The 17,862-nt window shown below is 43.4% G+C and overlaps 2 protein-coding genes and 1 long non-coding RNA gene across 3 annotated transcripts; 1 reads left to right on the top strand and 2 right to left on the bottom strand.

Annotated features, from left to right (window-relative positions):
* Positions 1-108: 108 nt before the first annotated feature.
* LOC141022763 (uncharacterized) lies at positions 109-1,966 on the top strand. The gene is made up of 3 exons (XR_012183805.1): positions 109-1,088; positions 1,164-1,387; positions 1,493-1,966. It is a non-coding gene; the product is annotated as an uncharacterized lncRNA (long non-coding RNA).
* A 7,695-nt stretch (positions 1,967-9,661) lies between these two features.
* On the bottom strand, positions 9,662-10,390 carry LOC109743746 (uncharacterized mitochondrial protein AtMg00310-like). The gene has a single exon (XM_020302835.1). It carries the CDS (start codon positions 10,388-10,390, stop codon positions 9,662-9,664), a length of 729 nt encoding a protein of 242 aa, XP_020158424.1.
* Positions 10,391-15,726: 5,336 nt separating this feature from the next.
* On the bottom strand, positions 15,727-17,106 carry LOC109743745 (ethylene-response factor C3). The gene has a single exon (XM_020302834.4). It carries the CDS (start codon positions 16,949-16,951, stop codon positions 16,211-16,213), a length of 741 nt encoding a protein of 246 aa, XP_020158423.4. The 5' UTR covers positions 16,952-17,106; the 3' UTR covers positions 15,727-16,210.
* Positions 17,107-17,862: the final 756 nt, after the last annotated feature.

Genomic DNA, 17,862 nt, shown 5'->3' with positions numbered 1-17,862 from the left:
TGCGCAAAAGTCGACGACAAAGCCAATCCAATGTGAGGAGATTGTGACATGCACGACATCCCAAAGAATTTTTTTTTGGGGGGGGGGGGGGGGGGCAAAATCACCGACTTTCCTAATTACTACTGCAAGACGACGCCTTGTCATCTGCAATTCGTCCTCACCCGTGTTAGAGCTTGCCTCGCTCTCTAGAAGGGGCGGGTAATGTCAATTGTTGGGCCTAGGGTGCTGGTTAGGTGTGTGCTCATTGCGCTACCCACATTCAGGCTGACCGTGATGGTGCAATACACCCGGGGTACCCGACCTCCAGGGTACAAGGTCGCCAGGTCGGCCTCGGAGTCTAACCGCTAGTGGGCATCTTCCTGAAGGATATCCCATTACTTGTACTCTAGTTAAAATATTACTATATAGAACTAGCTACTTTATTTTAGTAAGAAAATTAATAGAACAAGTTTATTTTATTAAATGCTTAGTTGAATTAATAGAACTAGTTGAACTAATAGAAGTAGTTGAATTAATAGAACTAGTAAGTGTTTAATGTTTCACCTATATGAACATAGAAAATGTCGTCTGACGACGAAAAAGATTTCATTAAGTGTGAATACTGTGAAGATCAGCGCGGCCTGTGCGACAGAAATTTTCTTGTTGACGATAGGCGCTTCAGCATCAAGCTGGATGAGACCTTCGAAGTGGATACAGTAAGTCACGACGACAAGTCTTTTTTCGTAATTAAGCATGACTTATATATGCTTCATTTGCTTCAACTTATAATTTTAAATTTTCACTATTCTACTAGCGCATCCCCTGCCATGCAAGAATTTTTGTCTTGGATAAGATAGGTTTCAGTTCTATGGAAACTATGGAGGTAAAGAGAGTTTACCTGAAGACCGAGCATGGTTATACTTTCAATGTCAAATTATACAATGCAGACACGTACACCTATTTTGAATGCAAAACTTGGCAAGCACTATGCAAGGCTTATGCATTTGAGCCTGATATGGTTATCACCTTTGATATTCGTCCGGAAGATGATATTGAAGGTAATAGAGACATCTGGGTCGATGTGCAGACGCCTCCAGTTCTACCATTACGTGAGTTTCTCAACCATATTTATGTCTTTGATATTGTTTATTCAAAAATAGTTGACAACTAATTTCTATTGACAGCTTATTTCCATTCAAGCAAACATGTCGGGCGCTTGGTAGACAGGACCTACTACTGTCCCGGAGCTGAACTAAACTGCGAGGAGATAAGTCATTATGTTTCATGGCTTGAGGATCTTCATACGGTTAAGACAAATTTTTTTCCTGCACTTAGAAATGTTAGTACTCAAAACGCGCGGCCAATAGTGATCGTATTGAACTACGGTCACATCTATTTACGAAAGATGGTAAGATTTTTACTATTTGTCCTTAGTGCATCTTTTGCATACATTATTTTTTTGCTAAACTTTCATTGCTAAGTATATTAATTACTATACGATGTTCTTCAACAGGGACTCCCGATGACAGTTGTGCCTCAGTGGATCGAGACTAAAGGTCACATGCCAATGGTTAGTTTACGGCCAAGATATCCTACATTGCACATGAGTGCATTCAGGATTTCTAACAGCGATGAATGCTTAATAGTGAAAGATTGGAGCAAAATTGTTAACAATCCCAACAGAGAAGTACTAGGGGGCAGCAATGAGAAGCGCAGCCCACGATTAGGAGACAGGTTCATCTGCATGCTCCAGTATGATGAATCCGGAGAGCTATACATGTTCTATGCTATTTTACCAGAGAGAGAGAGAGAGCAGCATGAGTGATTTAGCTAGTTCATACTCTTAGTACTTTTGTCCTTTCATGTCCGTGTTTTTCGTCCTGAACTTAATCTCAAAGAGTGATTTGCTTTTGTGGTGTTATGAACGCTTATAATATGATGACCATGTTGAACTCGATGACATCTTTGCTTCTGGTACAAGTGAATGTTTTTTCTTTAAGCTAGTGTTGGTGCTGATTAGATAGTGGTAATGACTATGATGATTAAACAATGGTAATGTCGACTATGATGATTTTTAGCTAGCTAATTTACTGTTGTTGATGATATGATGCAAGAGTTTTTATATTAATATGATGATGATGATGGGTTATTATATTATTCATAAAAGAAATCGCAGATTAGTTTCAGCTGGATGGATCCTAGCTAAGTGATCAAGTATATGCCATATCCATATTATACTTGATCACTTAATTATAGGTGATCAAGTATAATATGTATATGGCATATACTTGATCACTTAGCTAGGATCCACATGCATCCAGTCGAAACTAATCTGCGGTATTTCACCTATTGATTTAACAACTAAAATAATCACTAAATTAAATTGAAAACACAAAATTAAAGGAAAAATAAAAAATAATACCAAAACACCCCCAAACATTTAGTACCGGTTGGTGTTACCAACCGGTACTAATGTCCTGCACGCACCCAGGCCTGGCTCGTGCCACGTGGTGGCACTTTAGCGCCGGTTCATGATGAACCGGTACTAAAGGGGGGGGGGGGGGGGGGAGGGGGAGGCCTTTAGTCTCCACTCTTTAGTGCCGGTTGCAGAACCGGCACTAAAGGCCCTTACGAACCGGCGCTAAAGCCCGGTTCTGCACTAGTGCTCTCAGCTACCTTCCCTCCTTAACCATCTTCTTGAGCTCCACGCGCATGCATATTCATGCAGCCAACAGTGAGGAATAACGTGTTCTCGACCAGCGTCTAGGGCACAAGCAGTTGAGCGCGGTGTCCTCACTTGAACATGGCCATGTTCCTGTTCATCAGCATGCACGCGCAGCCGCACATGCCTTAGCTCGACATCGTGGACACCATGATGAGCTCGACGACGGTTCACACGTTTAGGCTTTGCCCAGCGTCCGCCTTGCCACCGGACATGCACCGCCAGGAGGATGGCAACGACGCCGAGGACATGCACCGCCAGAAGGATGGCGACGCCGACGTAGAACTGCGACAATACGACGTCGCGCCTCGACCTCTGTCGACTGTCATATAAGTAGTCTGACGACGGCTGGAAAAGTTTTGCATGCATGAGTGTAAAGTGTGTTCTGTGCTAATTAAACATGCGTGGCTCTACACATGTTTGTCATGAAGTTGTGTGGGCGCAGTAGTTGGTGTACGTGGGCATCAGCGGGAAGATCGCAGGCTCGATCCTCCTTCGACGCTGCATATTCTTTTTTGTTTCACTGACTGGTTGGATCCACATAGGTAGAGAGAGAGGGTGCTGTCATGTTCATGTTTGACCAGTCAAGAAAGTAAAATACAAAGCTATACGGTAAGACAGTGACCGTATAATTACCTCTAGTCATATATAATGACCGCATTGACTGTATTTTTAAGTATAGTGACCAAAGTGAGCTTTTGGCACAAGTTCAATGACCTCGAATGCATTTTACTCTTTTTATAATGATGGAGGGACCGAGGGGGTTGGTTAGGCTGACGAAAAGGTTCTTGATAAGCCCCAAATGCACAGGAAAAAAAGTGGAGTAGCTGAGAAAGAAGCAGGGGAGGGCAGAGTTGGAACTACTAGCGTAGCCCGCGCGGCGGCACGCCGCGCCCATCGATACGGTTTGTCGATATGAAGTGTGTTTATTCACCCGCAAAAAAAAAAGAGAAGTGTGTTTATTATTTACAACAAGTATTATTGGTTTAAGATAAAAGAGCGCTGGATGTTGTCAACAATATGTATGGACCTATGCCTAAATCACTAATTTATGACCATACACACTTCAGCTATACATCAAGAAAATGTTTGCGTATAAAACTGGAAGTACCAATTATTATGTATAGGAAAAAAATACCAATAGGTATTCCAATCTGTTGCAGTTCTTTATTGTCTAACTGGTGACTAAGTTTCTTTCATTGCATAGCAATTAAAAAACATTTTCTCAGCCTGAAGCCAGTCAAAAGCAAACACATTTCAATGCGCTTTTAGACTGATCATTACTCCCTCTGTAAACTAATGTAAGAGCGTTTAGATTACTAAAGTAGTGATCTAAACGCTCTTATATTAGTTTACGGATGGAGTATCTTAGAAGATTCAGCGGGGAAACAAACACACAACACAGAGAGACATAGCTAGTGCGATGGGAACACACCACACGAAGAAAAAGTACAGTGATTGTAGTTGTTTCTCTCCAAAATATACACTGGGAGAGAAAAGTAAGCTTTCCAAATCATACACTCAAAGAAAATTATAAAATGTCTGTGTAAAGTTGGTGTGCAGCAGAAAATAATAAATACTGAAAATGACAACTCACAACTATACCTTGCATTGTCCTCTTGACATGGTGAGCATTTGATAGCTAGAACCTGACAGTACAAACTTCACATTTTTCATATGAATAAAATCTGGCCCAACCAGAATCTAAAATAAACAGCAGGTCAAAAGGGCCATTAAAATGCATAGCGTTGTTCAGCCTCAGTAAGCAAGAGGAGAAAAAAAGATTGTTAAGAGCTTGCCATTGAAGTAACGTTTGTATATTGTCTGTACACATCCTCTCCTTATCCTACTCTTTTATGATCTGACGCACTTTCCCTGCTACTGGCCTCGTCTCACCGAGAGCTAGCCCATGTATATGTGTACATGTGTATTGATTCAGGAGGTAAATACACCAGAGGTCTTAGAACTTGCACACAGCGGTCACTTTGATGCACAAAGTTGAAAAATACGTGTTTGTGGTCACCAAACTTGCGAGACTGTTCAAATACAGTCACTCTCACCGTATGCATGCGTATTTGTCGACGCCTGTGTGGCACGGCCCGCTGTCAGCCACGATAAATGCTCTTGTATGATAGGTTTGTAGAAAAGCCCTTGGTTCTCTTTTTATTTATTACGTAGGATGCCCCTCAACAAATAAATAAACAACAATGGGGCGGGGGTTTCGATACCACGACGTACTGCTGGGTGGCTTGCTTGGACAACCACCCCATCAAGAGTACCTAACGTTTCATTAGCACGACTACGTTGTATATCTTATGAGCGCGGGCCGAAACAAATTTAATGAAGAAATTTATCTAATAACCATACAAAGTGCAACCGGCTGGTTCGAACCTCTGACATGGCGATTCACTCGCGCATAACCTAACCACCAGGCAACTGCGACATGTGATGTAGTTGAGGGACACATGTTTTTATCACTCTTGTTCTATGTAAGTATGTGACATTTAAAAAAATATATGTGTCACTAAAAATATGTTCATGCATTAAAAAAACTATGGAACAGTTTTTTGAACTATGCGAACATATTTGTACATAGTGTAAACTACACAATGTATTTTTTTGAAATGTTTCAACATTTTTAAATGCAATGTACATTTTTTCATTTACACAAATATTTTTTACAATGTTTAAATATTTTTATATATGTCATGTAGTTTTCAAACGCATTTATATATTTTGAATTGCACAAATAATCTTTTATAAACTTTAAACATTCTTTTAAAATAAAAATATTTAGTTAATATAAATATTAACTTGTGTATAAGTTTTACTCATTACTTATATTCAGCAAAATTATAATTTAAATATTAGACATGATTAAATATTCATACCAACAGTTTAGATTTTAAATTATGAATATTGTAAACTATACAAACATTGAACTATACAAAATGTGCGTATAATTATTGAAATGCTTCTATAATTAAAATACTTTGTGAATTTATTTTTAAAAAGTATTAGTATTATAATATACAAACATTTTTATTATTCATAAATATTATTTGAAAACAATACATGAACAATAAGGAAGGAAATATCTGCTCCAACTATTATGAGCACGCCGTGTAAAAAGAGCTCTTCAGAGCACGTACAACATTACAGGAATATCATATCATGGAAATAGGTGAAATTGAAAATACATGACATATTCAGAGTAGGGTAAAGATGTAGCTTATGCACCGCATTGGTCCCCATTATAAAATGAAAATAGATTCATTCCCATTACAATATAGAGTGAGACAAACTAACATAGATCACGCCATGGCTGTTGAGCGGGCTCACGACGTGTAGCACCAGCGCATGCTCAGGTGGGCTGAGTCGTCTAACTATACTGCTGCAGCCGCATGCCCACCCGGTGGTCGCTACCGCACCAGCCGGCGTTCATCACCTCCAGCGCGAACCTGCACGGGCCGCCGTATCCATTGTCCAGGAAGTAGCCATTGGCACCAAAAAATCTTCACGCCGTCGAAGCATGCCATGGCAAGGCATGACCGCGTGAGTGCATCAAAGGCCAGAACACTGACCGAAGCAGCATTTTCTGTGCGTGCACATACCTGCGTCGACGACGCTCCAGTCGGCACGTCCGAACCTGTCAATGACATGGGGCATCTCCTCCGAGCCCAGCCATCTCGATGATGTCAGTCCCTCACGCGTTGCGGCGGCCATCGAAGCTCACCTGCTAGCTGCTGCCCGCCCATTGCGTGCACGGCGTCCACCACGGGCCTCCATGCCCCGACCTGCTCCGGCACCCAAATCCCCATAACGTCCCTGAACGACGACTCTTGCCGCGACAGAGAAAGAAGCCCAGCCGCGAGGGAATCAGAGAGAATAGAAGACCTGCCGGGAGAGAATCCAACAAAATTAACCCCCTCTCTCCATGAGGGAGGCGCAGAGCAGCGGGTCAACAACCGAGGCTGGATTGGGAGCGGTACATGTGGGTGGCGACGGTGGGGCTCAGTCCGAGAGGTCGAAAACGGCGGCGCTAGATGCAGACCCGGAGGACGGAAATTCAGGAAGACAACGCCTAGCCTGAAAATCGAGTATGACAATGCAGCGGAGTCCAACATCAACTTCAGGTATTAATCGATCGAGGAAGATAATGAAAAGGGAAAAAGAGGAAGAGAAGGAAATACCTGAGAAGAGGCGCTGTGCCGCCGCTGCCTCCCGAGGAAGCGATACCGGCCATCAGCCGCGGTCCTCAGATCCGCACGGCACCCTCGGCTCGTCGCTGCCGTCCGTGACGCGGAAGTATCCCGAGGCCATCCGATGAAGCGCTACTCGGCGCGCGCGACGGGCGACACAGTGGCGCCGTCCGGCCTGGCTGCCCGTGGCCCCGCAGGCGAACGCGCCCATGATGCCATCCATCGGCACGACGTCCATGGCCTTCGGTCCAGCACCGGCTCGCCGTCGTGTGCCACAGCGGCGCCGTCCTGCGTTTCTGCATGTGGCCTCGCAGGCAAACGCGGCCGCAACGGCACGACGTCCATGACTTTCGGCCCGGTAGCCGCGATGCCGCTCCAGCGGCTCGACGTCCATGACCTTCGGCCCGGCAGCGGTTCGCCCCTCCAGACGTCCATCTCAAAGTGACCGCAACGGCGACATGGCACTGATGCACCAGGAGAAGGAGGGCGGCCGTGGAGCGTTGTTCGTGCAGGGCAAAAAGCGAAGCGGGGATGGATTCCGCAGCTGCGCCCCCCTGTGCATGTGCATGGGTGAAACCGGGGTCTTCTTATATAGTGATCCGGTGGACCGCTGGGCGGCGGGGCGGTGGTAGAGCGGCGAGCGGCAAGCGGCAACCGGTCACTGGAGTCTTCGCGAGAGAAGGGGAGAAGTCCCGAGAGCCAGAAGAACTACCACGCCAGCCTGCCCCACATGCAATCAAATATGCTAAACCAACCAAAAGAACCATCACACAAGTTCAAAAAATTTGAAATAAACCTCTGAAACCACAACACGTTTGTACACAGCCGTGTACCAAAAAAATACACGTGCCACATTCAAATTTACCCAGACGACTTTTTCAACCAAGTGGATGAATCTGGGGAGGAAAACGCTCCCAGATATAGAGGCTTGGTTATTGAGAACTTGGTCGCCTTCCCTAACTGTTTTTGGATGCCGTGCCGAGTTCCTAAGTTTTTGGGGTGACAATAATTTGTAGGTTGAGATAGGGCTAACAATTGAGACGCAAATGCAAGCCAATTACGGCATTAAAAACATAACTCCATGAATTCATGAATGTTTAAGAAAAAACTCAACAAATTTAGGAATTTGCTGGCACTATTGGTGACTCTGAGTTTCTACATGTTTTACGCAAAAAAAGAATTGCAGTGTTTGCCGCTAACAAAATTCATAATTTTCAATTATTGTGTGCAAATTTTCGGATTTTGGTGTTCATCCGTGTGCATGCATTTGAGCTTGGAGGTGTGTGACGGGTCATGGGAAAAACTCATACTAGTAATATTAATAGAATTATTATAGCTGGCCCAGCTTAGTGGATTAGACTACCCACAGTGGGAGTAACATAGATAGTAACATCACACATATCTAGGTTAAATAGATGATGTAGCATGCAATAAATGAAAACAGAGATGAAAATGGTAACATATTTAGTTACTACTAGTATAAGTAACATCACACATATCAAGGCAAGGTGTGTCTATAGCCTAATAAATGAAGTGCTTCATGTTACCACACATATGTTACTCCCCACTATAGAGGTAGTAACATAGACTAGTAACATGGGCATGTTACTAGTCTATGTTACTACCCATTGTGGCTAGTCTTATTGTCAAGTGGAAGTACGACAGTCGCCATCCTACTGCAAGCGCACGTGAGTCAATGCATAGGTCCAATGCAATGCACCTGGCCTTCACATCAGTTCTTCTTGTGGGTAGCACATATAATATCCATTATTATTATTATTATCAGCTGTTCGTTTGTTACCATGCATATGGAATTTCCATGCATAATACGTACCGCCACATGTACTTTAGTATTAGGCGGTGCGTGCATTGCACCTTTCCCTGCAACACTATTACTAACCGGTTTCCTTCCATACATATATTTCGCAGGTGCATAATACGTTCTTTCGTCCGTCTATCCCTTCTTCTTCCTCTTGTTTCCATCATTTAGAACACCAAGTGCTCATAGGAGTATATTCTATTTGCAACTTGACGTGCGTGCGCTAATTGGAACTTGGCCGTGGGTCACATCGTGAAGAAAACAAAGAAATTTAGATACGTGTTAGACAAGCATGAAGTCTGTCTAGATGGCTCCTTTTGTGTCAAGTTGCACGCAAAGTCTCTGAGACCGATAACAAGGCCAATTCATCACACCTAGCAAACGTGACATATTGACACGCCAATGGATCATAGGATGAAATCTGCTCTTAATTTGACTACATATGTAGACGATATATGCAGTTTAGTGTAATCGTCCACTTCTCCTGTGTGGTTTTTTAACCCAAAAACGCTAGGGAAGGCCCCCTACTGTGTGTGTCATTTTCACTTATAATCAATGGTGATGATGTACACTGATGGGTTACATGAGATAGGTAAAAGACAAACTAGGGATTATTCATACATTATCTAACCATGAAAGCACCTTCCTCAAGGCTAGGCTTAGCCCTATGCATAGCAAGTTTAAAGTTACCCTTAAAAACTTGTATGGATCCCTCAATTGAGCATGTAATCTGATAAAAAACCAGTCCATTTCTCTGAGTCCAAATACTCCAACTATGTCGATAAGAAAATCATATATGTATCTGAGTTTGGCATCCATGATCATATCGAACATGTCAGTAAGCTCGAGGTGGCAAGAGAACTTATTAGCCCAGGTGGCCAACGAGTTGGTTACAATTCTCCATGCGAACACGCGTACCTTTGGGGGAGCAGGGCACCCTCATATGGTCTTCCAGATGGCGCGACGACCATCCGGTGCCCTGCTTGTAGAAGTTGCCAATGGACGCTCGCGCTCGTCCATGGCTAGTCGATAGGCGGAACGAACGGTGAAGATACCGTTCTTCTCCGGCGCCCATGTGAGGATGTCGTCGGTGACGCGCGGCGATGTCCGGATGCTACTAATCGAGTTGACGTCCGGAGGAAGGAAGTGGCGACGGAGGAGGTCCATTCGCCAGTTGCCTGACTCGTCGAGGAGCTCCGCCACTCTCCTTAGTCGGCAGGTTCCTTGCTGAGTAATGGGTTGGCGCGACGGCTCAGTAGGCAGCCAACGGTCACGCCATATGCGAATGTTATGGCCCCCACCGACGCGCCACACGATGCCGTTCTTCAAGAGCTCAAGGCCGTGCTGGATGCCTTGCCAGGTAGGTGAGGCGTTCCCCGAGAACACCGTGTCCTCGAGGCGGCCCTCCGGGTAGTAGCGCGCCTTGAGCACCTGCGCACATAAACTAGCAGGATTAGTGAGTAAGCGCCATGCCTGCCTGGCTAGCAGGGCCTGATTGAACAGGCGGAAGTCCCTGAAGCCCAGTCCGCCCTTCATTTTCTGTGCCAAAATTTTGGGCCAAGCCAGCCAATGTGTTTTCCTCTTCCCTTCCGAAGAGCCCCACCAGAAGTTCCGCACCATCCTATTCAGATCATCACATACTGACATAGGGAGCTTAGAAACACCCATGATGGTAATTAACGCTGTAAGAGTTGATGGAGGACCAACCAGTTAAAGTTGTTGGCATCTAGATTAGGTATCTCCAACACTGACTTTCAAACCTGACATTGTATCGGTCTGCGGACCAGAAGGGTGGGGGAACCAGTCCGCGAACACTGATGCAGGAGCCGACCATCCAAAGCTATCCCCTAAATGTCCGTTCGTACATGCAATTTGAAATTCACATAGCCCGTGCCGGATCACATTAGCCCCAATCACAACCAAAAAGGGGCAAGTGTGCATTGTTTTTACATGTCCGATCACAGAAGAATGTCAGTCCAGCGGTCCGTGGGAAAAATATATTATTTTTCTACCTTGCCGGACCAGCAATCCGCCACGCTCAATCTGTCGACGGCAATTTAATGACTACTACATAGTTTATACTTTAATCTGGACCAACTATGTAGTATAGATTTGGTCAAGGGATGATGTGCCACTATACCACGGCAATTTAATTTACTTTAATTCACACTTTGATCCAACATATTTGGTAGTACGTGCAATTCGCACATGTTGGACATGTGGGCACGCCAAGTCGCTAGCTAGCTAGGAGGATACATATATGGGGTGTTTCCAAGAAACTGACTAGGATGCACACCATGCAATTTTGACAATGTTAACAAACATACTATGAATATTATCTTCTGACTAAGCACAACTACCTACTACCAAAGCCAGCCAGATGCATGGGCGACTTTGTTACGTATGGATGACAATGACGGCGCCAATAACAGAAAGTTTTGCACCACGTACGTACATCCTACGTAAACACATCACACATGAATGCTTTAATTCACACATTGTAGCTCTAGTGGATTGTTCATTAATTGATTACTCCTTGTTGTATTGGTCACTCCAGGATCAGCAGCCAGTATGTCACTGTCATCATGTGATTTCCTATTTTTGTTTATTGGTGATCTGCTTTGCTAGTTATATTAGCAGAATTAGGATGCCGGCAGTGGGTAGTATCATGCATATGATAATAGTTTATGATACTACCTTTGCAATGCATAATATGATATTTTATAATATTTTAGATAACCTAAATTATTGCATGCATGACAACATTTGATATGATACAATATCATGATATGATACTTAACTTTCTCTTTCTTCATTTAATTTTATGTCATTTGATAAAAAAAATTAGTTGACATGCATTATGCTAGCTATGACACTCCCATGGGCAGCCTTAAGGTTGCTAGCTATGCTGGCCAGAGCAGTTAGTTAATCTGTTATAATCCAATCCAAAGGGCCAGTTACTTTTGTGAGTTCAAGTCCTAAGTTTCCATGCACTCTTAATTAATCACTAGCAAACATGCCCGTGCGTTGCACCGGGAGAACAACAACCCTCACACACCCTTACCACTGAGCATGGCTAAAGACCTCACCCTCATGCCCCTAATATAATAAACATGACTAATACCTCATCCTCAGGTCCACATCCTCTATTTTAGTATAACACCATGCCCATGTTTCCGCTTGTCCTCTTTGTCATCCTTGTCGTTGGTGGTATCACTAACCATGGTTGGCGAGATCCAATAGTTGGATCGTTGAGCGTCCTTTGTATCCAGCGAGATCAAGAACGTTGAATAAATATTTTTTTATTATCCGGCTAATATAATAGAGAAAAGCACTACACATAATATATGTCTGTGTTATTATCATGTAAGTTCACTAGTAGAAAAAGGGCCTTTTGTCCCTGTTCTAGAGGGCCTTTAGTCCCGGTTCTGGAACCGGGACTAAAGGGTCGTTACTAAAGCCCCCCCCCTCGTTTAGTTCCGGTTCTTATACGAACCGGGACTAAAGGCCCTCCACGTGGCTGCTGCCTGGAGGTCCACCTTTAGTCCCGGTTGGTAACACCAACCGGTACTAAAGGATTTTTTTGAATTTTTTTTGAATTTTTTTTCTGATTTTCAAATTTCTGAATTATTTTAACCTTCAATCTCTAATCACACCTCATCACTGCTCAATTTAATCTTTAATCACCCCTCATTATTCCAAATCATCTAACTTCCCAAACAGTCAACCATCCTCCCACTCCCCCAGCCTGAGCACACTTAACTTCCGGGTTCTATTCTCCCTCGTTTCCAAGTCTGCACTTGCTGTTTTCCTGACAATAGTAAGATGTCAATCCTATTAACCCTCAGGAGTTTAGCTTGAGCATGAAGTCACACATTTCACTGTTTGAGTTTGAAACTATTGTTCTAAAAAAACAATAATTATTTAGTAACACTAATATTTCTTGAATAAGTAGTTTGACCATTGTTTGACCACAGTTTGACCAGATTTGACCAAAATTCAACAAAACTGAAATAATTATTTAGTAACACTAATATTCTTGAATAATTATTTAGTAACACTAATACTTCTTTAATAAGTAGTTTGACCATAGTTTGACCAGATTTAACGATTTTTTTTTAAAACTGAAATTTGAACATAACTTTTTTCCTTTTGGAATTTGAGGATTCTAAAAATTTGCAAACAGGCCGTAGGCGGTCAAAATCGGGTGCGGATTTTTGTGCTGAACATTTTGATATATTATACTTTTTTTCTGACATCGTATGCAAAAGTTATAGCCGTTTTACATTTTCCCTACACTTTTTGCAAAACATGTCCAAATTTAAGTTTTTAAATTTTCCTAACTAGTAGATGTGGTAACATAACTACATCTCGAAGGATTTTAACTTTTGAAGTTTATCATTTTCTTTTGCTTTTTACAAAACTGAAAAGGCGATACACGGGGGGGGGGGGGGGATAGGATTTGAAAATTGAACCATTAGTACCGGTACTAAAGGTCTCAACCCCATTAGTACCGGTTCGTGGCACCAACCGGTACTAAAGGTTAGACCTTGAGTACCGGTTCGTGCCACGAACTGGTACTAATGGGCATCGCACACTTTAGAACCGGTTCGTGGCACCAACCGGGACTAAAGGTCCCATTTGAACCGGGAGTAATGCCTGTACGGTGCCCTCGCCGCTTGAACCGGGACTAATGGTCACATTAGTCCCGGTTCGTAATGCAACCGGTATTAATGCTTTTTTCTGGCTGAACCAAAGCCCCTTTTTCTACTAGTGGTTGAGTAGTTTGTGTCACATAGATCATGAAACCTTAGTTGGACTCCTCATCCATTTTGACGGGTGTCACTGGGCCGAGCGAGGCTGGTTGTACATGAAGAAGCGACGGAGACAAAGATTCCTTTCATATCCCTAGTTTAATAAATTGAACTAAAACAATGCATCCGTGGGCATATTTCAAAAATTCACCTAGTTTTATTAATAGGTATAGATTTAGAAAAATGTTAGCTACAGTACCTCCCAGTTTTCCAAAAAAAACGTGTTTTGTAAAATGATTGCCTTCTCAAATTGAAAATTCAGAAAATATTAAAAAAAATGTTTGCAATTCAAAAAAATCACTACAGTACCTCCTAGTTTGCAGAAATTGTTCGTTTTAAATAATATTCAGGTTTCAAAAATATAAAAAATGAAATATTGTTCTCTTTTCTAAAAAAATGTTCGAGTTTCAACTTTTTTATTCAAATATTTTTAAAATATTCGCGTTCAAAAATATATTCAGTTTTTCCAAAAAAAGATTTACTCTCAGTATCTGGCGCGACTATTATCTTAATTTAAGACGTTGCACTACCAATTAAACACCAAGTCTTGTTTAGTCCAGTGGGTACCTTTCCTAGGGATCTAGCATGAGCGCCTGGGTTCAATTCCTTGCGGTATAATTATTTTTCCTTGGACTTTTTCACTGTACGCTAATCGGCCGGCCCATGATGGCTCTGTGCGTCTTACGATTTTTTCCTTGTACTTTTTCACTGTATGCTAATGGGCCGGCCCATGATGGCTCTGTGCGTCAGGAGAACAAGAAAACTCCCGAACGAGAAATCGCATGGGTGCCGACGGACGAAAATTTATTTTGGTCCCACAGAAAACGAAAAAAGTTCGAGAAACAATCCTCTCTTTAATATTAGGTAGAGACTACTACTCCGCCCGTTTCTAAATATAAGTCTTTCTAGAGATTGTAAAACAAACTACATATGTATGTATATAGACATATTTTAAAGTGTAGATTTATTCATTTTGCTCCGTATGTAGTCCGCATTAGAATCTTTAAAAGGACTCATATTTAGAAACAAAGGGAGTACATAGTTGGTCATAGTAGCAAAGAAGTACTAGTGAGTAGGGCGTTTTGGTGCCCAGGCTCATCTGCATCTGGTTAGAAAAAAATTCGTAAAGTTCAAAACAATTTCAAAAAGTTCCAAATAAAATTTGTGTGATAGACAATTTGATGCGTGAGGCTCGCTCCAAATTTCAAGTCATTTGTACATATGAGCAGCTCTCGGCAAAAAAGACAAATCGGGACAAAACAGTACATGAACAGTAAACATTTTTACAGACCTCCAATTTGGCTTCTTTGCTGAGAGCTGCTCATATCTCCAAACGACTTGAAATTTGGAGCGGGTCTCATGGATCAAATTTTCTACCACACAAATTTTATTTGAAATTTTTCGAATTTTCTAGTATTTGTTTTGATTTTTTTCGTCAGCGCAGGTGCAGAAATGAATTTTCGCTAGTAATTGTCAAATTGGAAAAGCAGTAGAGAAAGTAGTAAAAGTCAAATTGGAAAAGCGGTAGTACCTTCTTGTGCAGCAGTGTAGGATGGAAGCAAAAACCAGCTAGATTCATCGCACTTGCACCGAATTGCAAGCCACTTAACTAACTTCATTATCATAGGGGGCACCGTTCATTGTATTCACCAATGTTTTGTTACACTCAGCACGTGAGCATAGTTAAAGTGCCTAATTTGGCCCACGATGGTTCTCTCCATTCCTTATTCAAGCTTTGGGATGCCAGAAATGTTGACGTATTCAGGCATGAGATATTCACCACCAATGTAACACTCGGGAATAATATTTCTAATTTAACTCTTCGATTGGGTATCACTAGCTCAACAAAATGTTTGGGCTTGACCTGGTCAAGACATGCATGCATGTACCTATCCATCTACCTTCAGCTGAGATCTCTTCTTCTTTGACATGACACGTCAGCATTATCGCTCACACGTCTAACTCCTACTCCATATTTTGTTGCCTTCTTTTTGGGAACAATCCACGTCAGAGTAATTCAAACGTGGTGACTGTCTTTATCCACTACCTGTTTTTCTTGGCAATGGAAAAGCTAGCTATCTAGTGATTTTATCTTGATCTTTTGGCCATATACTAATAACTAAAGTTAGAATATTACAATTAATTTGAGTGCAGTAACCATTGCTTCAATCGAACTATTCAATGCCAATCAACTTGAGTAAGAATATACCACCTGATACGTGACCGTACATTTTGCAACACAAAACCCGCCGTTTTACATCCTCCGTCCGCTATCCACACCTTTATCCTGATCCCTTGAAGCAATTTTTTGTCTTCTTTGTCTGAAAAGAAACGGCCGAAGTGACCCAAACTTGCCGCCTGACATAGCATAAGGATGATGTGGAGAGTATGCATGCTGAGAGAATTGGTAGTAGCGGGGATTAGCTTGTTAAGAATGTAAGATGTGAGATACGCGAGGCATCTGGTGAACTATTCACAACCATTCATTTTGACATGATTCAAACCAAAATATTTTGCCCTTCCAAACCTGCTCAGCCATCGATTTCACAAATGGTTTTCTCAATCCCAACGAAGCTATCTGAATTCTATCACCATGAATGATAAGAAAAGATATAAGAAAGAAAAACAGCGAGCGACCCATCCGTCGTCTTCACGCCTGAGTGCTTGACTTGCATCAGATGGAGTGGTGGCTCCAGCACCATGAAGACATGGACGCCGTGTCCTCGGAGGCGCCAAGCAGCTGCTCGAGGTACTCCGCACCCAGGTCCTCAAGCTCCATCACCACGCCCTCTGGCTGGCCACGCGCGGCCCTTGCCTTCTTGCTCACCGCTGTGGCCTTCCGGCTACGCATGGAGTGCCGCCGCTTGAGTGCGAGCACGGGCGATACGCCATGGGCACGGCCGCAAACGTCGTCAGCGGCGCCCTCGAGAGAGCGCCGGACCTGGTCGGCCGAGAAGTTGAGCACGGCGGCGCCGCCGCGGATGGCGAACGCAGCTTGGTCGTACGCCAGCGCCGCAGCTTCAGGGCTGTCGAACGTGCCCAGCCAGACCCGCACGCCGTTGCGCGTCGAGTCCCGGATCTCGGCCGCGAACTTGCCCCACGGTCGCTTCCGCACTCCGCGGAACGCGCGATCCACACCTAGTGCCACCTTGTCCTCCTCATCGGCCTCTTGATTCACCGGCGCCGTCGTCGGTGCGGCCGCGGCCGCGGCTTGCTGGACCTCGCGGTGCTGGGAGAGCATGTTGAGCAGGAGCATCTCGTCGGCGTCGCTGGTGTCGAACGGAAGCACAGGTGGCGGCGTGGCCGGGGCGCGGTGGTGCCAGGGCGCGGAGTCGGCGGATCCGGTGGAGGAGCCCGGCGAGTGAAGCGGGAATTCTTCCGCTGCTGCTCGGTGGTGGTTTCGCTGTGTGGTCATGGCACGGCGGGCCAGGAGGTTGTCGACGCCGGTTGTTAGCCGGGGCGACGTAGATGTACAAGACGGAGAAGAAGAGGCCGTGCTACTGGGATTAGAGATGGAGTTGGAGGTTGGAACGGATGGAGGCGCGGCTCCATGGAATTTATACCGGTGGCGCGAAGTTCTTTGAGCAGTGCTGAGACCTGAGAATGATGCAGGGGAGGGTAGAGTTGGAATTATTGGAAAAAAAATGCTCTGCTTCTCTGTCTCCTTGATTGTTTAACTGCAAGTGATGGCGACGTGGAGTTTGCTGGGGCACATTTGTTTTGACATGAATATTATTTTGTTGGTTGAGATAGTGCTAGAAATGGAGATGCAGATTCCAGCAAATTATGGAAACCATAAAAAGACACGGATTCATGAATGTTAAGATCCAAAAATTTGAAATTTCCTGGCACTAGTGGTGACTGTCAAGACAAAAAGAATCCGTCACGACATAGAGTTTTGGTTCCCAAGCTCATATCCACCTCTATGAAGTGTACAATTAAAAAAACAAAATAATTAAAAAAGATTTGAATTATGCTTGCGGTGGACATGTTCAAGTATTAGACATGCCTGTATTTTTCGTGCAGAAATGACATTCGTGGTGCTACGGACTGGAAAACAAAGTCGGTGGTCTACACAAAATGCAATTTTTGAACTTTTATTTTATTTTATTTTTCCCACAAAAGATTTATTTTTTATATCAAATGCAGTAATTTCTTCAGAAAATATTGAACCTAAATGTTGCTGCAGGTGAAAAAGGAAAATCAGATTTTTTTTTATGTTTTCATATTCACTGTTCATCACGTACATTTGAGATCGGAAGCAAAAGAGCATAATAGGATATGTGAACGATCATGGGGAATTCATACCAATAATATTAATTGAAC

This window comes from Aegilops tauschii, chromosome 5, assembly GCF_002575655.3.
Source record: "Aegilops tauschii subsp. strangulata cultivar AL8/78 chromosome 5, Aet v6.0, whole genome shotgun sequence".
Classification (NCBI taxonomy): domain Eukaryota; kingdom Viridiplantae; phylum Streptophyta; class Magnoliopsida; order Poales; family Poaceae; genus Aegilops; species Aegilops tauschii.
The sequence above is the reverse complement of the archived record's forward strand: the minus strand, read 5'-3'. Positions and strand labels throughout refer to the sequence as shown.